The 23,964-nt window shown below is 37.8% G+C and overlaps 1 protein-coding gene across 2 annotated transcripts in view; it reads left to right on the top strand.

The window, feature by feature from the left end:
- Positions 1-23,964, top strand: part of DEPDC1B (DEP domain containing 1B) — a 90,731-nt gene that overhangs the window by 50,847 nt on the left and 15,920 nt on the right. For both annotated transcript variants that reach the window (XM_047755827.1, XM_047755765.1), the window contains exon 7: positions 1,930-2,070. In XM_047755827.1, coding sequence (XP_047611783.1) covers positions 1,930-2,070 — 141 coding nt within the window. The remainder of the gene's footprint in view (positions 1-1,929; positions 2,071-23,964) is intronic.

Raw genomic sequence — 23,964 nt, forward strand, 5'->3', positions numbered from 1 at the left:
AAAAAGTGTACAGAATGTTGAAAGGTAAGAGAATTTTTAGGGAGACTGTCAAAAAGCCGTATTTACTATGTCCCAGTGACCTTGAAATGTGAAGCCTAGAATGCTTAAATGTTCTTTTTTTATTTGATCCTTTCTTTTTCTTTTTTTTCCTTGTCTTTTTTTTTTTTTTTTTTTTTTTTGCTTTTTAAGTCTGTCCCCACAGCATATGGAAGTTCCCAGGCTAGTGGTTGAATCCGAGCTACAGCTGTTGGCCTACATCACAGCCACAGCAACTTGGGATCCAGAGTCTGCAACCTACACCACAGCTCATGGCAATGCTGGATCCACCACCCACTGAGCAAGGCCAAAGATTGAACCCGCATCCTCATGGATATTAGTCGGATTTGTTTCCCCTGCACCACAATGGGAACTAACTCCCTGTTTGATCCTTTCTCTTTAGTGACAGTGATGCTGTAGGAAGAATTTCCTTTCAATTTCTACTGGCTTCTTTTGCTCTCCTGAGAGATCTGTTGGGGTACACTTGTTTAGTCTTGTGCTCTGCCTGTCCAGAACTGGCCAATGCAGTTATGTCCCTTTTTTCTTCCATGATGCAATGGAAATAGATGAGACTGGTCAAACCATTCCTCTTGGGATCACTTGCTGTTTCCCTCAGGCATGGATAACTCCAGTTGGTCTCTCCCCTTGGCAGTGTCAATCCCATGGTCTGTGTATGGGTTGTTGGGGTGTTTGCTACCAATTCTGCAGAGAGTTAAGATTTCTTGTTCCTCTTTGGTCCCAGGTACCAGTGGATTTTTGCCTCACTTGTTCCAGGCTTTTCTGTTCCTCAGTTGTTCCAGATTTCCAGATTTACTTTGGCAACATGACTCTGCTTGATAAATTATCCTTTTTTAAATTTTTTTTTTTTTGGTCTTTTTAGGGCCACCCCCTTGCATATGGAGGTTCCCAGGCTAGGGGTTGAATCAGAGTTGGATCTGCCAGCCTTTGCCACAGCCACAGCAACTCGGGATCTGAGCCACATCTGCGACCTACACCACAGCTCACAGTGGCACAGGTCCTTAATCCACTGAATGAGGCTGCGGATCGAACCCGAGGTCCTCATGAATACTAATTGAGTTCTTTAACCACTGAGCCACAATGGAAACTCCTAAAAATTTTTTTTAGCAGAAACATCAGTTTGTTTCTGCTTTCGTGTTATTTTCAATTGTAATTCTGTTTAATAAAAAACTCATTAAATGCCACTATTCACTCAAAAGCATTATTTGGTAAATAAAACTTGGAATCATAGATCAAGAAATTGAACAGGAATTTAGAAGTTGTCTTATCTATAGCCTCTGTTTAAGCACCTTTTTTTTTTTTTGATGAACTATCTTTTGATGGTTGAGGATCAAATGGAGAGTTTAATGATCAGACTGAATTATAAGACACAATGTAAAATCTTTTCACAATAACTTTAGGAGAAAGAGTATACATTCTTTTCAGTCTAATATATTTTAGAGGTAGAAATTTTTTAATTTCACAACTCTGATTCTGGAATTTTATAATAAATATAGCAATGATGAAATAATGAAAAGTTTTAAGATTTGTTTATTATGTATGTGAGGTAACTACTATATTAGTTAGCTGTATCAAGATTAGGACAATATTATGAATTATAATTGTTTACATTTAATAAAAATGCCTTTCAGAAGGACATAAAAGAGAGTGGGTTTCTTTGAAAATGGAAGTAAGCTAGTGATTTTCCTCATTGTTTTAGAATAGATTTCAACTTAGACATAAAGCAGATTTGTTTAAATAAAATGCATAATGTCAATTTTCCCCTCGAAGGCTTTTCTGATCTTGAATGTCTGTACCCACCACACTATGCACAGTGACTAATATTTAGAGGCGATTGACCCATTAATGTTTTTCTTTCTTTCCCTTTTTCAATAGGGCCTAACTGTTCAGATTTGAAGCAGCCTATGTATTTAGGATTTGAAAAAGATGTCTTTAAAACTATAGCCGATTACTATGGTAACTTGAAAGAGCCTCTGCTTACATTTCACCTCTTTGATGCCTTCGTCAGTGTATTAGGTAAGTTGGAATGTAATGAATGTATATCCTCATTAATGATATTTTTCACTGTCTCGAGATTTCTCTTAGCCCAACTTCCATAGTGTTTTTGAAATAAAAACTGATGGGATGCTTGCCTAGTTGGAGTCCTGCTCTATGAAGGAGGAAAAGAAAATGGTTAAGCTCTGTTCCAAACAAGGACCAATAATTTTTACTTCTTAACAATAATATGTTTTATCTCATTTTTGTACAAAAAGGAATAATTTTATTGGTAGAGAATGTAAAGTTAACATTTACTGTTTATGAGTAAGTCTACCACTCTAGAAATGACATCATGAACAGTCAAGTGTGAGAGATATATTTTCATTTAGACATCTAATTTCTTTTTATATAAGGAACAGGTTTTTGTTTTTGTTATGTTAGGGCCGCACCCACAGCATATAGAAGTTCCCAGGTCCAATAGGAGCTATGGCTGCTGGCCTACGCCACAGCCAAAATAACACGAGATCTGAGCCTCATCTGTGACTTATATACCACAGCTCATGTCAACGTTGGATCCTTAACCCACTGAGTGAGGCCAGGGACCAAACCTGCATCCTCATGGATCCTAGTCAGGTTCGTTAACCGCTGAGCCACGAAGGGAACTCTCAGTAAGAGGTTTTTTTAGGACTATTTGTTATTTGTTATGTGTAAAATGAATATAGTAACTATTACTTTCTAAAACTTGTTGCTATTTCTTACATAGATTCATTTATGTTTCAGAATTTATATTGTCAAAGAAACTTTTTAAAATCAATATTATTGATATAGTTCTTTTGATGTAGTTCCTTTTTTCATGGAAATCAGATTTTTCCTGTTGCTGTTGTGTTTGTTCAATATGTGTTATTGTTTTCTTCTGAAAAGACTTGCTTTCATGACCAAATTGCTGTGGGTATCATATCATTATGTAAATTCGTAGGAATTAGCATACTCTTGGTTTTGAGTGATGTGGGTTTAGCAGTCTTCACCTTCCCATTTCTTCTCTTCCTTTCTCTTCTCTTCCCTTTCTTCTATCTTAATTTCTTCTGGAAAAGTTTAGATGCTGCCTAGTGTCCTAACAAAATGAAGTATCAGCAGTATGTGAATAGTTTACCTAATCTATTAGCTCAATATTTTAAATTTTAGGATTTTTAAATATAGGATTTCTGATAGTAAGAAAAATAGACAATAATAAATCATGTACATAAGAGAAGTTTGTTTTCAGAGAGACCAATAAGGGGATTAGGCCAGATGAGAAACAGATGAGGGGATTAGGCCTATCGCTGTATTTTGAGCATTGGGTCTTCTTGGTATTTTGTTTTCCACCAAGGAGGAGTGGAGGCTTATGTGAATATCATGCCTAAAGATGAGTACTTGCTGTTGTTTAATATGCATAAAGACTAATTGAGTAGATTCTCATTATAGCCACTTAATACCATTATGACCCTGGTGAAAGAATTCTAAAGACGTATTAAAAGAATACCTCTTAGATATTTTTCTCATTTTCCATTTCCATAATGTTTTATGGTAAAATGATCTGATTTGGAAACAAAGAACTTGGAACTTAAAAAAAAAAGCCAAATTCCAGTTTAAATCAGCTATATTTGTGATGTCACTGGTCTATTCTACCCCAATTGTTCATTTTGATCTCAGCTAGGAATTAAAGCTGGTTTTTTTTCTAAGTTGATGTCAGAGTCAACCACCCTCTAAAATATTATCTGTTGAGGGTTTAAGGTGGAGAAGAATGGATAGCATGGAGAATGTATTGTACTTACTTATCAGCAAATAGTAGACTAATGTGTATAGATGGTGACAAGTATTAACTTTCTCTGATCCGGTTCTTCTCAAGTGAATATATTTCAGATTCTCTGCTTTGAAAGCATAGTGAAGGAAGAAAAAAGGATGGTCTTCTAGACTATGGAAGACCATAATTTATTCATATGAAGAATAAAGATTATATAATGTAGCAATCCTGTTAGAATCTGTGGGAAAGGTATCATAGGTATGTACAAACTGGATGTGTAGGTTGAATCCCAGGAGGACTGGCTTATTCCTTAAACCTTTTGACCAACTTTGGCTGAAATAGGATACCCTTAGATAAAATACTTTAAAGTAGGTAATCAGTCTACTTTGTGTACAAGTAATTTCTTTTCTTTTCTTTCTTTTTTTTGGCCTTTTGTCTTTTTAGGCTGCACCTGGGGCATATGGAGGTTCCCAGGCTAGGGGTCTAATTTTTGCTATTGCTGCCAGCTTACACCACAGCCACAGCCATGCCAGATCCGAGCCATGTCCGCTTCCTACACCACAGCTCACGGCAACGCCAGATCCTTAACCCACTGAGTGAGGCCAGGGATCGAACCCGCAACCTCATGGTTCCTAGTCGGATTTGTTTCTGCTGCATCACAGTGGGAACTCCGTATAATTTTCAATTTTCTTTTTCTTTTTTCTTTTTTCTTTTTTTTTTTGCTTTTTTTAGGGCTGCACCTTAGGCATATGGAGGTTCCCAGGCTAGGGGTCAAATCAGAGCTGCAGCTGCTGGCCTACACCACAACCACAGCAACCCGGGATCCGAGCCGAGTCTGCGACCTACACCACAGGTCATGGCAACGCTGGATCCTTAACCCACTAAGTGAGACCAGGGATCAAACCCGAATCTTCACGGATCCTAGTTGTGTTCATTAACCACTGAGCCACGAAGGGAACTCTGTGTAGAAGTAATTTCAATGGAAATGATTTTCAGTTTAGTTAATGAATTTCTTTTGAGTGTTATCGCTTTGCTTCTAGTATGAAATAGTGCTAGCTCGATGCCAAAGCTGTGACCTTGTGAGTATTTAGTCTTTGGTACATGAAACAGGACATTGAAGAGTTCTTAAAAATAAGAGAGAAAGAGAGAGGAAAAAAGAGAGTTTTGGAGTTATAAGACTTATTCTTCACCTTAAAATAAAATAAAAGAAGGTTCACTTTGGCTTAGCAGCCTAACCTAATGACATAAGTGGTCTATAGTAATAGATCTTCATTTCCGACATGGTAGTTCCTTGTATTAAGATCAGAGTTTGGCTGACTCTTGAATAGGGTGAAAATGAGATGGGATAGTGGCCTTTACTTATATTTCACATGCACCCCAGAATTCACTGAGCTGTGTGGAGAACTGAGGAAAGGAGAAGGCAGGAAACAAACACATAAGGGCATGGGAGCAGAAGAGAGTGCTTTGGAAAAATTGGGTGGCTTGTGTGTTTTATGATGTTATAATCTGAGATCTGAGTGATCTCTAAACCAAATCTGACTCATAAATACATCTGACTTAATGTATGTGTTTTAAAAAGAAAATTTAATTGTCAAACTTGAAGAATCAGGAAATTCACGTAAGAATTTATATTTTTGGCTTCTTTAAAAAATTGGACTTGTGGACTTGAATTTTCAATGGTACATGCTGCTCTGTCTGTGTAATGAGTGCCTGCCTCCACCAGAAGGAGCCAGCGTTTCAGAGACATGAACTCCAATTTGTGGAGGCTCCAGGGTGCCCCGTTTTCTCAGACACTGACGCCCTTTGCTCCTTTATTCCATTTATCTGCTCCAAAAGGCAGGTGAGCTTGCGGCTCCTGGTTTATGTGCTAATAGGCCTGAAGGCTGACACAGTAGCTTTTTGCTGTTTCCTTTCTCCTTGATGTTAAGTTGAGAAAATGCGTTGAAATTCACTAGACTGGTTATACACTGGGTTATCTAACTCCTCCTGTGTTTTTTTTAACCCAGAAATATCCATAAGGTTAGGTTTTCTGCTCTTGGGTTCTTCTGTGTAGAGACTTCTAGGAGATCCTCTGGAGCTGTGTGCCATCTCTGCGTTGTTACATCTCTGCCCTGGCGTGCTTCAAGCTATATCAGGGTCCTCATCCTTAGGGGAAAAAAGTTCTTTTTTTCAGAGACTGCCCAGTTGGTGGACTTGACCAGACAGAGAGCTATTGGACACATGGGTCAAAAGTTCTTGCTGGTGGTGCTCCCTGCTTTCAGGGCCCAGGGTGTATGGCCCAAGCTTTGGAAGATGAAGGTGGGCCAAGGTAAAGATATTCAATCACCTTCAAACGTTATGGCTACTGTTATGTCAAGACTGGGAATAAAGTCGACTCAGGTACTTCTTAAAGATGGAAATTTAGGGAAACGCCTAGGTATTTCCTGGCTACAACTAAATATTTAACCTCTTTATAAGTAATAACTAGGATAATTGACAAAACTTGGGAAAAAATTTAAGACCTTCCTCATACTATTCAGCAGGATAAATTCCAGCTGGATTATAGAATTAAATATAAAGATTACAAAATTTTAGGAGTTCCTTCTGTGGCGCAGTGGGTTAACTATCTGACTGCAGCAGCTCAGGTTGCTGTGGAAGTGCAGGTTCAGTCATCGGCCTGGCACAGTGAGCTAAAGGACCTGGCATTGCTGCAGCTGCACAGTAGGTTGCAGCTGCAGCTTGGATTCAGTCCCTGGGCTGGGAACTCCCATGTGCCACAGGTGTGGACTTAAAAAAAAAAAAATGCAAATTTTTAGAAAAATTTGATGTTTTTCTGATGTTGATGTGGGTGAAAGACTTTCTAAGCATAAAAGCAAAATAACTCGTAAAAATGCTATAGCAGTTTGGAACTTTTACTTTAGGAGAGGACATCATCTTATGTGTAGGTGAATCCATGTCTACCTTTAGGCAATTCTCAAAGGCAATGTGTTTGCCTTTCCCTAAAAGCCTCCAGAGAAGTAGTCCCACTTACTGTCTCTTTAGTCGGGTAGTTCTTGCCAATTGATGTGTATTTGAATTCTTTTAACTTAGTATAAATTACTTTTTATACCACTTCTCAGTGAAAATGAAAATGACATAAGTTTTTATTCCTTTGACTGAAAACTATAACGAACCCTTCCTGAGTCTCTTGCTCTCTGGCTGAACAGACATGGTCCCATTGGCTTTTCTGGGAACTCCAGGCCTTCTCGAAAGTCTTCAGATTTCACTCCTGTTTTTAAGTTCCCATGAGGAATAGCTTATTCTTAACATTGTCTATGTCAGTGGAATGATCTGGTCTACTCTGCAAAAATGAAAATTTGTGATCCTAATGAGTTGAAAATAGAAATCTGATGTCACCTTTGCAGAATGGGAAGGAGGGTGATAAAGTAGGTGTCACACAAAGCACTGAAGAGTTCTGAACCTGTCACTTGGTCATTATGGCCAAAGTATCACCTAACTTCTAAAACATAAAACATAGCACCTTTCCATTGATTTTGATTTTATTTATTACTTTCAAAAAGATCAGTTGAGTTTCTTCGAGATTTAATTACTTATTTGCTTATCCTTCCGAAATCCAGCTAAATAATGAGATGTTTCCCTAATTGATAAAAAGTCTCACAGATTAATTACTTAAGTAATTTGGTGGATAGTTTATATTCTTTTCATGATTTTATATTCTTATTTCACCAATGAAAACATCACCAAGCTCAGGAAGCTTCGTTTGTTGACCTAGTAGCTCCCACTCTGCTAAATCACTCTTCCTTTCTGGGCCTGTTTTTGTGTGGATAAATGGCAATAATGCCTGTCATACTTATAGATAGGGAAAAACATGAAAATTAAAGCAACGTGTAAACTTATTTCCTATTAACTACTTGTTTTGAAAACTGCAAAAAATTGGACCAGTGCATAACTTGAGATGGGATAATCATATCTTGCTATTTGGCCATTTATTCTCTCAAATGATAGGAATTTTTTCCCCCCTGTATTGGTGGTAGATCTATACAACCTATAATTAGGATAAGCACTATTAGGTCATTCTGAAATGCAAGAAACAAGATACCTCTGAGGCTACAGAAGGTCCTTGTGATTTTCTCAAGAGGAGGAAGATTCAGTATTTTTATGATGACATCGAGATGTAGAAATAATGAGAAATGAAAGTTACTCTTTGAGATTTTGTTTAGCAAAATGAAATGAATCCAAAGAATAAAATAGTTAAAACATTGAAACTCTTTGGTTATAAATAAGGACAATGCTAATGTCCCTCAAAAGTTCTTAAAACAGAACCTTAAGAATAACCAAAACGCTCTTTAAAATTAATACTTTATTATCTTAAGGAATCTGCAAGTACTGGTTGAAGATATCTCTTGATATCAACTGTAGACTGTAATGTATATTGAAAGCTGAATTATCTTGCAATCATTTTTTCCTGAATCTTGTAATGTGTTTTTGTTAATAAGCTTTTAACGAAGAAAAAAAAAAGATTAGGTAATGGTCAGCAGTGAGAAGGAAGTTAGGAAATAGAAACAGAGAGCTCAAATTGTTTTTGAGAAGTTAAGTATTCTTGCATGTATTTGAACTGAGGAAAGCAATATATAGCGTCCCAAGATTCAAAGGCAGAACTAAAAATGAGTCCTGCCTTGACATTTGAATAGATTGAAAAATACCATCCTTGGGACAGGATGCCAGGAAGGACTTAAGTAGTATAGATATTTCTTTTTTTTCCTTTTTTTTGTCTTTTGTCTTTTTAGGCCGCACCTGGGGCATATGGAGGTTCCCAGGCTAGGGGTCTAATTGGAGCTGTTGCTGCGGGCCTGCACCACAGCCACAGCAATGCCACATCCGAGCCATGTCCGCTTCCTACACCACAGCTCACGGCAATGCCGGATCCTTAACCCACTGAGCAAGGCCAGGGATCGAACCCACAACCTCATGGTTCCTAGTCGGATTTGTTTCCGCTGTGCCATGACAGGAACTCTTATTTCTTTTTCTTTCTTTTTTTTTTTGTAATGGCTTTTTTTTTTTTTTTTTTAATATCTTTTGTCTTTTTAGGGCCACACCCATGGCATATGGAGGTTCCCAGGCTAGGGGTTGAATTGGAGCTACAGCTGCCGGCCTACACCACAGGCACAGTAATGTGGAATCTGAGCTGTGTCTGTGACCTACACCATAGCTCCTAGCAACGCCAGATCCTTAACCCATTGAGCAAGGCTGGGGATCAAACCTGCGTCCTCATGGATAATAGTCAGGTTCGTTAACCACTGAACGGTGACAGGAACTCCAAGTAGTATAGTTATTTCAGATCTTCCCTTTGGTCACATCCACATCCATACCCTTTCATGGACCACCCACGTGCTGAGGATTTTCAGTTTTTATCTTCCTCTCAAATCTATCTGCTAAACTCAAGCCTAGAATATCTGTGTGACTGCTGGCTGTGTATTCCTGGATGTTTGTTATATGAGAGCCTTGGTTCAAACAGTAGTCCCTAAGCTATTGTTTCAGAAAAGGCATGTTGGATGTGAATTCTGTGTTGTAGAACAGTGTTATAAAAGCAAACAAACCCATAGAATAGTGTGCAAAACATCACAGTGCATCATATATAATGAGTAGGTAATTTTATAAATTTTTAATCTTAAATATAATCAAAAAATTGTTTTTGTGATATAAAATATATTTTGTAATTTTGGTCATAATAAAATTTAAAAAAAACCTTGCTTTAAATTTCATCACTACCTACCTACATAGTAAGATGATTTGAAGATTTAATGAATGTGAAGACTTCTAAGAAAGTATTAATATTTCTCAACATTACTAGTAATAATAGTTAATAGTGAAAGATGCTTATATTACACATGGTTTATCCTTTACACATAGTTAAAAATCTCATGGTTTGTCCTTTATGTTTAGATAAAAATACCTTTTACCTAGAATTATTTTCAGTTTTTTTTCCCTAATTGTTGTGGAAGTAGCATTTTAAAGTGGTTTGAGGGTTTCTTCAGGGATAAACTACATTCTATTTTTATTTTATGAAAGGGAAACTGGCAGTAGTTTTCATTTTAAAATGTGGTTTTCATTTTGAACTCTCAAGAAAATAGTTTTGTGTGCTCTTACTGGTGTAAAAGACCTAGTTTCAAATTTAGCTACATTGAGAAATTCTCTTTTTTTGCTCTCTAATAATTGCCTCAAGTTGAAGAATGCAGAATGGCATTTTATTTGACTATCTACTTACTGAATATTTGTGCATACTCTTTGAACCAACATTTCTACTTCTGTGAATTTATCCTTAGGAAATAACTGGCCAGTTGGTAATATAACATGGCATTTAGGGCGTACATGTCCTAGATTGTCGGGGCTCAAATATACTCTACTATGTGTGTGTGTGATTTGGGCAAATGGTATGATGCCTTTAAGCCTCACTTTTTGTTATCCATAAATGGAAATAAAAATAGTATCTATCTCATAGAGATTGTTGGAAAGATTAAATGAGATACTGTTAGTGTTTAGCACACTATTAGAGACATAATAAATGCTAAATAAATATTAGCTATTTTCATAATTGTTATAAATTAGGTTCATCATTATAAATGTTAGCTGTTATTATTAGTTTGAATTTTTTAAACTCAAATAATTTTATTACATTTATAGTTGTACAACTATAGCATTTCCATCACAACCCCCCAGCCCATTCCCCTACCCCCAGCCTGTCTCATTTGGCAACCATAAGTTTTTCAAAGTCTGTGAGTCAGTATCTGTTCTGTAAAGAAGTTCATTGTGTCCTTATTTTAGATTCCACATGTAAGTGATAGCATATGACCTTGGTGTCTCACTCTCTGACTAACTTCACTTAGGATGATAATTTCTAGGTCCATCCATGTTGCTGCAAATGCCATTATTTCTTTCCTTTTAATGGCTGAGTAATATTCCATTGTGTATATGTACCACAACTTCTTTATCCACTCCTCTGTTGATGGACATTTAGGTTTCCATGTCTTGGCCATTGTAAGTAGTGCTGCAATGAACTTTGAAGTACGTGTATATTTTCCAGTCATAGTTTTCTCTGGATAAATGCCTAGGAGTGGGATTACTAGATCAAATGGTAATTTTATTTTTAGTTTTCTGAGGAATCTCCATCCTGTTTTCCACAGTGGTTGCACCAATTTACACTCCCACCAATAGTGTAATAGGGTTCCCTTTTCTCCATACCCTCTCCAGCATTTATTGTTTGTAGACTTTTTTTTTTCCCCTGTCTTTTCTAGGACTGCACCTGCAGCATATGGAGGTTCCTAGGCTAGGGGTCTAATCAGACCTGTAGCCACTGGCCTATGCCAGAGCCACAGCAACACCAGATCAGAGCTGAGTCTGCAACCTACACCACAGCTCACAGCAACCCCAGATCCTCAACGCACTGAACGAGGCTAGGGATTGAACCTAGAGCCTCATGGTTCCCAGTCAGATTCGTTAACCACTGAGCCACGACGGGAACTCCTGTTTGTAGACTTTTTGATGATGGCCATTCTGGCAGGTGTAAGGTGGTACCTCCTAGTGGTTTTGATTTGCATTTCTCTAATAATTAGTGATGTCAAACATCTTTTGTGTGTTTTTTGGCCATCTGTATGTCTTCTTTGGAGAATTGTCTTTAGATCTTCTGCCCATTTTAATGAGGTTGGTTGTTTTTTAGGTATTTATAAATTTTGGAGATTAATCCCTTGTCAGTTGCTTCATCTGCAAATACTTTTTTCCCATTCTGTGGGTTGTCTTTTTGTTTTGTATAGGGTTTCCTTTGCTGTGCAGAAACTTTTCAGTTAAATTAGGTCCCACTTGTTTATTTTTAATTTTCATTACTCTAGGAGATGGATCTGAGAAGATATTGCTGCGGTTTATGTCAGAAAATGTTTGGCCTATGCTTTCCACAGGAGTTATAATAGAGTTATATAACTATGGTATATAGTATATAGATACTATAAGATACTATATATATAGATACTATAATATACTATAGATAACAATAAGAGTTTTATAGTATCCGGTCTTATATTTAGATCTTTAATCCATTTTGAGTTTATTTTTGTGTATGGTATTAGGAAATGTTCTAATTTCATTCTTTTACATGTAGCTGTCCAGTTTTCCCAGCACCACTTATTGAAGGGACTGTCTTTTCTCTGTTGTATATTCTTGCCTCCTTTATCATAGATTAGTTTATCATAAGTGTGTAGCTTTAATTCTGGGCTTTCTATCCTGTTCCACTGATGCATATTTCTGTTTTTGTGCCAGTACCATATGATTTTGTTGACTGTAGCTTTGTAGTATAGTCTGAAGTCAGGGAGCCTGATTGCTCCAGCTCCATTTTTCTTTCCCAGGATGTCTTTGGCTATTCTGGGTCTTTTGTGCTTCCAAACACACTTTAAAATATTTTGTTCGAGTTCTGTGAAAAATGTCTTTGGTAATTTGATAGGCGTTTCATTCAATTTGTAGATTGCCTTGAGTAGTATAGTCATTTTGATAATATTGATTCTTTGGTCCAAGAGCATGATTTGTCTTTCCATCTGTTTGTGTCACCTTTGATTTCTTTCATCAGTGTCTTACAGTTTTCAGAGTACAGGTCTTTTTGTCTCTCTCTCTTTTTTTTTTTGTATTTTCTAGGGCTGCGCCAATGTCATATGGAGGTTCCCAGGCTAGGGGTCTAATCGGAGCTGTAGCTTCTGGACGATGCCAGAGCCACAGAAACGCCATATCTGAGCCGCGTCTGTGGCGTACACCACAGCTCATGGCAATCCTGGATCCTTAACCTGCTTAGCGAGGCTAGGAATTGAACCCGCAATCTCATGGGGACGAGCCACGATGGGAGCTCTGGTCTTTTGTCTCTTTAGATAGGTTTATTCCTAAATATTTTATTCTTCCTGATGCAGTGGTAAATGGGATTGTTTCCCTACTTTCTCTTTCTGAATGTTAGTTGTTAGTATATAGAAATGCAGTCGATTTTTGTGTTCATTTTGTATCCCGCGACTGCCAAATTTATTGATGAGCCCTAACAGTTTTCTGGTAGTGTCTTTAGGATTTTCTAGGTATAGTATCATGCCATATGCAAACAGTGACAGTTTTACTTCTACTTTGTGGATTCCTTTTATTTCCTTTTCTTCTCTGATTGCTGGAGCTGGGACTTCCAAAACTGTGTTGAATAGTAGTGGCGAGAGTGAACATCCTTGTCTTGTTCCTGATCTCAGCAGGAATTCTTTCAGCTTTTCACCATTGAGAAGATGTTATCTTGTCATATATGGTCTTTATTATGTTGAGGTAGGTTCCCTTAATGCCCACTTTCTTGAGGGTTTTTAGATTGGGTGTTGGATTTTGTCAAAAGCTTTTTCTGCCTCTATTGAGAGGATCATATAGTTTTTATTCTTCAGTTTGGTAATGTGGTGTATCACTCTGATTGATTTGTGGATATTGAAGAATCCTTGCATTCCTGGGATAAATCCCACTTGATCATGATGTGCAATCCTTTGAATGTATTGTTGGATGCGGTTTGTTGAGGATGTTTGCATCTATGTTCATCATTGGCCTGTAGTTTTCTTTTTTGGTGGTATCTTTGTCTGGTTTTGGTATCAGGGTGATGGTAGCCTCATAGAATGAGATTGGGAGTGTTCCTTCCTATGCAATTTTTTGGAATCATTTCAGAAGGATAGGTATTAGCTCTTCTCTGAATGTTTGGTAGAATTTTCTGTGAAGCCATCTGGTCCTGGACTTTTGTTTGTTGGAAGTTTTTTAATCACAGTTTCAATTTCAGTACTTGTGATTGGTCTATTCATCTTTTCTATTTCATCCTGGTTTAGTCTTGGAAGATTGTACTTTTCTAAGAATTTGTCCATTTCTTCTAGATTTTCAGTTTTATTGATGTGTAGTTGCATATAGTAGTCTCTTATGATCCTTTGTATTTCTGTGATGTTGTTGTTACTTCTTTTTCATTTCTAATTTTGTTGATTTGAGTCCTCTCTCTTTTTTTCTTCACAAGTCTGGCTAAGGGTTTATCAATTTTGTTGCGCTTTTCAAAAAACCAGCTTTTCGTTTCATTGATATTTTCTATGGTTATGTTTGTTTCTATTTCATTGATTTCTGCTCTGATCTTTATGATTTCTTTCTTTCTACTAACTTTAGGTCTTGTCTCTTCTCTCTCAAGCTGCTTTAGATGTAAAGTTAGCTTTATTTTAGCTTTTTCTTGTTTGCTGAGGTGGGCTTGTATTACTATAAACTTTCCTCTTAGAATGGCTTTCGATGCATCTCATAGGTTTTGGAGTGTCGTCTCTTTGTTGTCATTTGCTTCTAGGTATTTTAAAATTTCCTCTTTGATTTCTTCAGTGATCCATTGGTTGTTCAGTAGCATGTTGTTGAGTCTGCATGTATTTGTATTTTTTGCATTTTTTTTCTTGTTGATTTCCAGTCATATAGTGCTATGGTCAGAAAAGATGCTTAATATGATCTCAATTTTCTTAACGTTACCTAGGCTTGATTTGTGGCCCAGAATGTGTTCAGTCCTCAAGAATGTTCCATGTGCCCTTGAGAAGAATGTGTATTCTGCTGCTTTTGGCTGGACTGTCGTATAAATATCTATTAAGTCCATCTGGTCTCATGCTTCATTTAGGGCCTGTGTTTCCTTATTGATTTTCTGTCTGGATGATCTGTCAGTTGCTATAAGAGGGTTGCTAAAGTCTACCACTATTATTGTGTTATTGTCAATTTCTCCTTTAAAGGTTCTTAGCAGTTGCCTTATATATTGAGGTGATCCTATGTTGGGTGCATATATATTTACAATTGTTATATCTTCTTCTTGGATTGATCCTTTGATCATTATGTAATGTCCTTCTTTGCTTCTTAAAATACTCTTTATTTTAAGATTATTTTGTCTGATGTTAGTATTGCTACTCCAGCTTTCTTTTTTTTTTTTGGTCTTTTGTCTTTTTAGGGCTGCACCTGCAGCATATGGAGGTTCCCAGGCTAGGGATCTAATCGGAGCTGTAGCCGCCAGCCTACACCACAGCCACAGCCATGCCAGATCCGAGCCACATCTGTGACCTACACAACAGCTCACAGCAATGCCGGATCCTTAACCCACTGAGAGAGGCCAGGGATCGAATCCGCAACCTCATGGTTCCTAGTTGGATTCGTTTCTGCTGCGCCACAATGGAAACTCCCCAGCTCTCTTTTGATTCCTGTTTGCATGGAATATTTTCTTCCATCCTCTCATTTTCAGTTTGTATGTGTCCCTAGAAGTGAAGTGGTTCTCTTGAAGACAGCATATATAGGGGTCTTGTTTTTGTATCCATTCAGCCAGTCTGTGTCTTTTGGTTGGGGCATTTAGTCCATTTACATTTAAGGTAATTATTGATGTATAAGTTCTCATTGCTATTAACTGTTTTGTATTTGTTTTTGTTGCCCTTTTTTTCTTCTCTTTCTTTTGTTCTCTCTTATGGTTTGATGACTATCTTTAGTGTTGTATTTGATTAGCTTTTTTTTTTATTTATATCTGTATCAATTGTAGAGTTTTGGTTTGTAGTTACCCTGAAGTTTTGATATAGGAGTCTATATGTATATGAGATTGTTTTAAGTTGTTGGTCTCTTAATTGCAAGTGCATCTACAGTGTCCTGCATTTGTACCCTCCTTTTCTCACAGTTTCTGATTTTGGTAGCATATTTGTGCATGGATGATTTCCTCCCTTTACTGTATATATGCCTTTACTGGTGATTCTTGTCATTGCAGTATTTTTGTTTCTAGTTGTGGCCTTTTCTTTTCCACCCAGAGAAGTTCCTTTAGTATTTATTGTAAAGCTGGTTTAGGGCTGCTGAATTCTCTTAGTTTTTGCTTGTCTGTAAAGCTTTTGATTTCTCCTTCAAATCTGAATGAGAGCCTTGCTTGGTAGAGTAGTCTTGGTTGGAGGTTTTTTCCTTTCATCACTTTTAATTATATCATGCCAGTCTCTTCTGGCCTGCAGAGTTTCTGCTGAAACATCTGCTGATAACCTTATCGGGGTTCGCTTGTATGTTATTTGTTTCTTTTTTCTAGCTGCTTTCAAGATTTTCTTTGTCTTAAATTTGGGGCAGTTTGATTAATATGTGTCTTGGTGTATTCCTTCTTGGGTATATTTTATATGGTACTCGTTGTGCTTCCTGGATTTGAGTGACTGATTCCTTTCCCATGTTAGGGAATTTTTCAGCTGTTATCTCTTCAAATATTTTTTCTGGCCCTTTCTCTCTCTCTTCGCTTCTGGCACTCTATAATATGGGTGTTGGTGTGTTTAATGTTGTCCCAGAGTTCTCTTAGACGGTCTTCATTTCTTTTCAATCTTTTTTCTCTTTTCTGTTCCACATCAGTGATTTCTACTAGTCTTTCCTCCACCTTGCTTATTCATTCTTCTGCCTCTGTATTCTGTTGTTGGTTGCTTTTAATGAATTTTTTATTTCAGTTATTGCATTTTGCATCTCTGCTTGCTTAATCCTTAAATCTTGTATTTCTTTGCTCAATATTTCTTGTAATTTATCAATCTTTGCCTCCAGTTTATTTCCAGTGTCTTGAATCATCTTCATTATAAGCAGTCTAAAGTGTTTTCCGTGGAAGTTGATAATCTCCAGATGACTTAGCTGTTTTTTTTTTTTTTTCTCCTTGTTCCCTTATGCAAGTCATACTTCTTTGCCTTTTCATTTGTATAGATTTTTGGCATACTCTTCCTTTTTTTTTTTCTTTTTTTCTTTTTGGCTTTTCAGGGCCACACCTGTGGCACATGGAAGTTCTCAGGCTAGGGGTTGGATTGGAGCTATAGCTGCTGGCCTATACCACAGCCACTCAGGATCCAAGCTATGTCTGTGACCTTCACCACAGCAATGCCGGATCCTTAACTCACTGAGTGAAGCCAGAGATCGAACCCACATCCTAATGGATCCTAGTTGGATTTGTTAACTGCTGAGCCACAAGGGAACTCTCCACCTGTTCTGTTTTTTGTTTTTGTTTTTTGTCTTTTTGCCATTTCTTAGGCCGCTGTTGCAGCATATGGAGGTTCCCAAGCTAGGGAACTGTAGCTGCCAGCCTACGCCAGAGCCACAGCAACGTGGGACGCGGATCCGAGGCGCGGATCCGAGGCGCGGATCCGAGGCGCGGATCCGAGGCGCGGATCCGAGGCGCGTCTGCGACCCACACCACAGCTCATGGCAATGCTGGATCGTTAACCCACTGAGTAAGGCCAGGGATTGAACCCTCAACCTCATGGTTCCTATTTGGATTCGTTAACCACTGAGCCACAATAGGAACTCCTGGCATGGTCTTCTTTTTGCAGACAATAGAGTTGTAGTCTCTTTTGCTTCTGATGTCTGTCCCCCTTGTGGCTGAAGTTGGTACTGGGGCTTGCTGTAGGCTTCCTGATGGGAGGGACTGGTGCCTGCTCACTGGTAGGTCAAGCTGATTCTTATCCCTTTGGTGGGTGGGGCTTTGTTTCTGAGTGTGATTAGAGGCAACTGTGTGCCTAGAGGTTCTTTAAGCAGGCTGTACTGATGGGTGGGGCTGTGATCCCACCTGGATTATTCTTTGGCCTGGGGCTGCTCAGCCCTGATAGGTGGGCCAGACTTTTCCAAAATGGCCACCTCTTGAGAAACACACACTGATGATTGTTCTGGAGACCTTTGCCTCCAATGTTTTTCCCCCACAACGAGCCACAGTCACCCCCTGTTTTCCCAGGGGATCCTCCAAGAACTACAGTCAGGTCAGATTCCTATGGAGACTTTGCTTTACCCTGGGACCTGGTGCATATGAAAGCCTGTTTGTGCCTTTCAAGAATGGGGTCCTTGTTTCCCACAGTCTCATGGAGCTCCTGTGCACAAGCCCCACTGGCCTTCAATGCCAAATGCTCCAGGGGCTCCTTCTCCCAATGCCAGATCCCCAGGCATGGGGACCTGACATGGGGCTCAGAACTCTCACTGCTGTAGTTGAGTCTCTGTGATACAGTTACTTTCCAGTCTGTGGGCTGCCTGCCTGGTGGGTATGGAGTTGCTTATATCACGTAATCGCCCCTCCTACCTCTTGATGTGGCCTCCTCTTTGTCTTCTGGAGTAGGATATCTTTTTTTTTTTTTTTTTTTTGCTATTTCTTGGGCCGCTCCTGCGGCATATGGAGGATCCCAGGCTAGGGGTCCAATCGGAGCTGTAGCCGCTGGCCTACGCCAGAGCCACAGCAACGCAGGATCCGAGCCGCGTCTGCAACCTACACCACAGCTCACAGCAACGCCGGATCGTCAACCCACTGAGCAAGGCCAGGGACCGAACCCACAACCTCATGGTTCCTAGTTGGATTCGTCAACCACTGCGCCATGACGGGAACTCCAGGATATCTTTTTTGATAGTAATCTATTTGCTTGAAGGTTGTTCAGCAGTTGGTAGTAATTTTGTTACATTTATGAGAGGTGAGCTCTAGTCCTTCTACTCTGCCATCTATCCTAGTTTTAATTTTTAAAGAAGGAAAAATAGCTCTAAACCCACTATAAAACCTTTAAAATTCTTTTCTGCTGTAGTGGAAGATCTACTGAAGTTCTAAAATATTTTGAGACATTCATGTGCTTTTACAGGTGACAGAAAAATTTGCTCCCATCATGGAAATATTGCAAATCTCTGCTTTATGCAACATAACTTCTATTTTACTTTTAAGCTATTCTCCTAGTTTTATTTGGTATGTGTAATGATGTGATTAAACTGGGACACAGCTAAGTGTCTTATGACCCAATTTCCCCTCTTGTCTGTAGCATCCGTGTTTCTAATGCGAAAGGAATTATGGGATTATGACTTTTTGCATTATTGCCTCATTAAACATTTTCTTAACATTAAACAATCTCTTTCAAAATATATAATGGCCAGTAGAGCTTTAATTTTTTTTTTAATTCCCAGAGATTATGCCAAAAGATTATATAATACAATGATAGGTGGCTGATGGATAAATCCAAAATTAGAAGTGGTTTTTATTTAGGGACACATGTGGTAGCCAAGAAAAGTATGCCTATGGGTTAGTTGATATGTATATAGAGTATGATATTAAGTAGAGAGTGTAATCTTTTAATTCATAACAGTTTTTGTTGGCCATTCCTTGTTTTTTGTGTGTGTTTTTTTTTTTTGGTGGCTGCACTTGTGACATGCAGAAGACCCCAGGGAAGGGATCGAACCTGAGCCATAGTAGTGATGCCAGATCCTTTAACCAGTAGACCAATAGGGAACTCTTGACCATTCACTTTTTTTTTCTTTTTTTAAAATTAAATTATAGTTGATTTACAATGTTGTGCCAATTTATGTTCCCAATGCTCAACATCATCATATACTCATTTTAAGTATAGTTCAGTGAGTTTTGGTCAATTTATATTAGTGTAATTACCATTACATTTGAAACATAGACCATTTCCATTCTCCCTAAAGTTTCTCTTGTCCTCTTTTTTAGTCAGTCTCCAGCCTATAGCCGGCACCAGACAGCCAGAAATAGAAGCTTTCTATTTATGTAGATTAGGTTTTCTTTTAAGGCGTTTCATACAAGTGCAGTTATACAGCGTGTCCTTTGTATCTGGCTTCTTTTGCTCAACATAATGTTTTTGAAATTTTGTTCCTGCATGTGCTAGTAGATTGTTACATTTTAATAAGGAATATACTATTGTATGGATATACCATGATTTATTTGTCCATTCACCTTGAAGTACCTGTGAAGTTGTTTCCAGTCTTGGGCTATTATGAGTATACCTGCTATGAACATCTGTGTACTAGACTCTGTGTGAACATATGTCTTTCTTCATAAGGGAAAATAGCTAGAAATGGAATTTCTGGATGATATGGTAGATGTATATCCACTTCTATATGATACAGACCATCTCTTTTCCAAAATAGTTGTGTGATTTTACATTCCCATTAGAGATGTGCAGGAGTTCTGGACGTAATACTTCAATGTTGGCAGTCTTTTAAATTTTAGTTACCCTAGTAACTAAAATTTTGGTTTTAGTTAGAATTTTTTTCATGACTACTAATATTGGGCATCTACTTATTTGTTCAGTTGACATTCATATATCTTCTTTCATAAAGTGACTGGTTTTTTTTTTTTTTTTTGTCTTTTTAGGGCCACACCCTTGGCGTATGGAGATTCTCAGGCTAGGGGTTGAATCGGAGCTCTCGCCGCTGGCCTACACCATAGCCACAGCAACGCCAGATCTGACCTGTGTCTGCAACCTACTCCACAGTTCATGGCAATGCCGGATCCTTAACCCACTGAGCAAGGCCAGGGATTGATCCTGTGTCCTTGCTGATACTACTCACATTTGTTTCCTCTGAGCCATGTCAGGAACTCTTAAAGTGATTATTGAAATCATCATTTCTGTCACTTTTAAGTTGGCTTGTTTGTTGTATTATTAGGTTGTACTAGTTGATATGTTCTGCATGTAAGTCCTTTGTTAGATGTATTGCAAATTTTTTTTTTTTCCCAAATTGTGTTTTTTTTCCCTCTTCTTAACAATGTCTTTCAAAAACAGAGGTAGTCAATTTTAATGAGGGTCTATTTTATGATTTTCTTTTATGGTTTATACTTTTCGTGTCTCAAGAAAATTTTGCTGACTTTTAAATATTATACTGTTTCACTTATAATGTTATGACCTCCTGCTCTTTGTGCTATTATTGTCATACATTTTATTTTAGTCCTACTTTTTTTTTTTTTTTTTTTTTTTTTTTTTTTTTTGCTGCTGCACCCATGGCATATGGAAGTTACCAGGCCAGGGATTGAATCTGAGCCATAGCTGTGGTAACAGCAGATCCTTAACCCACTGTACCACAGCAGGAACTCCTATTATTTATTTATTTATTTATATGATGATTTAAAATTTTTTTCCATTATAGCTGGTTTACAGTGTTCTGTCAATTTTCTTTTGCACAGCAAAGTGACCCAGTACACATACATGTATACAATCTTTTTTCTTACATTATCATGCTCCATCACAAGTGACCAGACATGGTTTCCAGTGCTATACAGCAGGATCCCATTGCTTATCCATTCCAAAGGCAGTCGTTTGCATCTATTAACCCCAAATTCCAAGTCCCTCCCACTCCCTCCCCTCCCTCTTGGCAACTACAAGTTTGTTCTCCATGTCCATGATTTTCTTTTCTGTGGAAAGATTCATTTATGCCGTATATTAGATTCCAGATTTAAGTGATATCATATGGTATTTGTCTCTCTCTTTTCTTGTCTTTTTAGGGCTGCACCTGTGGCATGTGGAAGTTCCCAGGCTAGGGGTTGAATTTGAGTTACAGCTGCCAGCTACACCACAGTCACAGCAATGCCAGATATAAGCCAAGTATGCTACCTACACCACAGCTTGAGGCAATTCCAGATCCTTAACTCCCTTAACGAGGCCAGGGATCAAACCCACATCCTCATGGATTCTAGTTGAGTTTTTAACCTGCTGAGCCACAGTGGGAGCTCCCTGTTTGTTTGTTTTTGAAGTATAATTGACCTACAACACTATTTTAGTTCCTATGATGTAGCCTAATGATTAGATTTTCTATGCATTTCAGACTGATCACCAGGATAAGTCTAGTTATGATATATCAGCATTCAAAGATATTACATTGTGATTGTATTCCCTCAATATATATGTACATTTCAAAGATGTGCCTCATTTATTTCGCAGCTAGTAGTTTGTACCTCATAGTCTCCTTTACCTATTTCTTTCCTCTCCCCACACCCCTTCCCTCTGGAAACCACCTGTTTGTTCTATGTATGTGTAGTTCATTTTTTGTTTTGTTATGTTTGCTCACTTGTTTTGTTTTTTAGATTCCACATATAAGTGAAATCCTACAGCATTTATCTTTCTCTAACTTATTTCACTTAGCATAACATGCTCTACGTCCATCTATGTTGTCATAATAGCAAGATTTCATTAATGGCTGTGTAATATTCCATTTGTGTGTGTGTGTGATAATCTTATTTGTCTGTTTATCTATTGGTGGCACTATTGGAAGCACTTTGATTGCTTCCATATCTTGGTTTTTTTAAATAATGCTACTATGAACATTGGGGTAGATGTATCTTTTCAAATTAATATTTTGGTTTTCTTCAGATAAATACCCAGGAGTGGAATTGCTATATTATATGGTAGTTATATTTTTAATTTTTTAAGAAACCTCTATATTGGTTTCCTTAGTGGCCGCACCAATTTATATTCCCAGTAACAGTGCACACATGTTCCTTTTCCTCAATATCCTTGTCAACCCTTATTTGTTAACTTTTTGATAACAGCCCTTCTAACAGATGTGAGGTGGTATCTCACTGTGGCTTTAGTTTGCATTTCCCTGATGATGAATGATGTTGGACATCTTTTCATGTGCTTATTGCCATCTGTATGTCTCTGGAAAAACGTCTATTTAGATTCTCTGCCCCCTTTTTAATGGGGTTGTTTGGTTTTTTGAAGTTGAATTTTAGGAGTTCTTTATATATTTTGGATATTAATATCTTATTGGATATATTGTTTGCAAATAATCTTCTCCCATCTAGTAACTGGCCTTTTCATTTTGTTGATAGTTTCCTTCACTGTGCAAAAACTTTTTAGTTTGAGTTAGTCCCATTTATTTATTTATTTTTTTGCTTTTGTTTTCCTTGCCTATGGAGACATATCCAGAAAATATCATGAAGGCCATTGTCAAAGAGCACACTGCCCATGTTTTCTTCTAGAATTTGTATGGTTTCAGGTCTTACATTTAAATCTGAATCCATTTTGAATTTATTTTTGTGCATGGTGTGAAAGATTAGTTCATTTTGATTCTTTTGCTTGTAGCTGTCTGGTTTTCCCAATACCAATTATTGCAGTGGCTGTCTTTTCCCCATTGTATATTCTTGCCTCCTTTGTTGTAGATTAATTGTCCACAAAATATGGGTCCATTTCTGGGCTCTCTATTTTGTTCCATTGATCTGTGTGTCTGTTTTTGTGCCAGTACCATACTGTTTTGATGACTGAGCCTTATAGTATAGCTTGAAATTAGGGAGTTATGATACACTAGCTTTGTTATCTGTGTTTTGTGTATCCCTCAACTACTAATTGCAGATATAAGTGATTTTTACTATTTTGCCTTTTAAACTTCCTATTAACTTTTAACTGTTAATCCACTGCCTTTATTGTATGTTTGCTTTTACTAATGGGGTTTTTTCCCTTCATAGGTTTTGCTTTTTTTTTTTTTTTTTTTTTTCCATTTAGAAGTTCCTTATGATTTTTTGGAAGGCAAATTTAGTGGTGCTGAAGTTTTTTCACCTTTGGCTTATCTGTAAAATTCTTTTATCTCTCATTCAAATCTGAATGATAACCTCATTGGGTAGTGTATCCTTGGTTGTAGGTATTTTTCCTTTTATTCCCTTCTGGCCTATAAAATTTCTGCTGAATGTCAGCTGATAGTCTTATGGGACTTCCTTTTTACCTAACTAGTTGATTTTCTTTTGCTGCTTTTAGGATTCTCTCTTTACTGCTAATTGTTGCCTTTTTAATTATGATGTGTCTTGGTATGGACCTTTTTGGGTTTATCTTGTTTGGGATTCTCTGTATTCCTGGACCTGGATGTCTTTTTCCTTTGTCAGGTTAGGGATATTTTTAGCAATGATTTCTTCAAATAAGTTCTCTGCCCCTTTCTCTCTCTGTTCTTCTTCTGGGATCTCTATTATTCGAATGTTAGTACATTTAATTTTTTCCAGAGTTATCTTAAACTATCCACATTTTTATTTTTTATTTTTATTTATTTATTTTTTGTCTTTTTTTTGCCTTTTCTAGGGAAGTACCTGTGGCATATGGAGGTTCCCAAGCTAGGGGTTCAATCAGAGCTGTAGCTGCTGGCCTATGCCACAGCCACAGCAATGCCAGATCCGAGCTGCCTCTGCGACCTACACCACAGATCACGGCAATGCCGGATCCTTAACCCATTGAGCAAGGCCAGGGATCGAACCCGCAATCTCATTGTTCCTAGTTGGATTCGTTAACCACTGAGCCACGGCAGGAACTCCTATCCACATTTTTAAAAGTTCTTTTTCTTTTTCTTTTTTCCAGCTTGGTGAATTTCCACTACTCTGTCTTCTATGTCATGTAATCTACTGTTGATTTCTTCCAGTG

This window comes from Phacochoerus africanus, chromosome 1, assembly GCF_016906955.1.
Source record: "Phacochoerus africanus isolate WHEZ1 chromosome 1, ROS_Pafr_v1, whole genome shotgun sequence".
Lineage (NCBI taxonomy): Eukaryota > Metazoa > Chordata > Mammalia > Artiodactyla > Suidae > Phacochoerus > Phacochoerus africanus.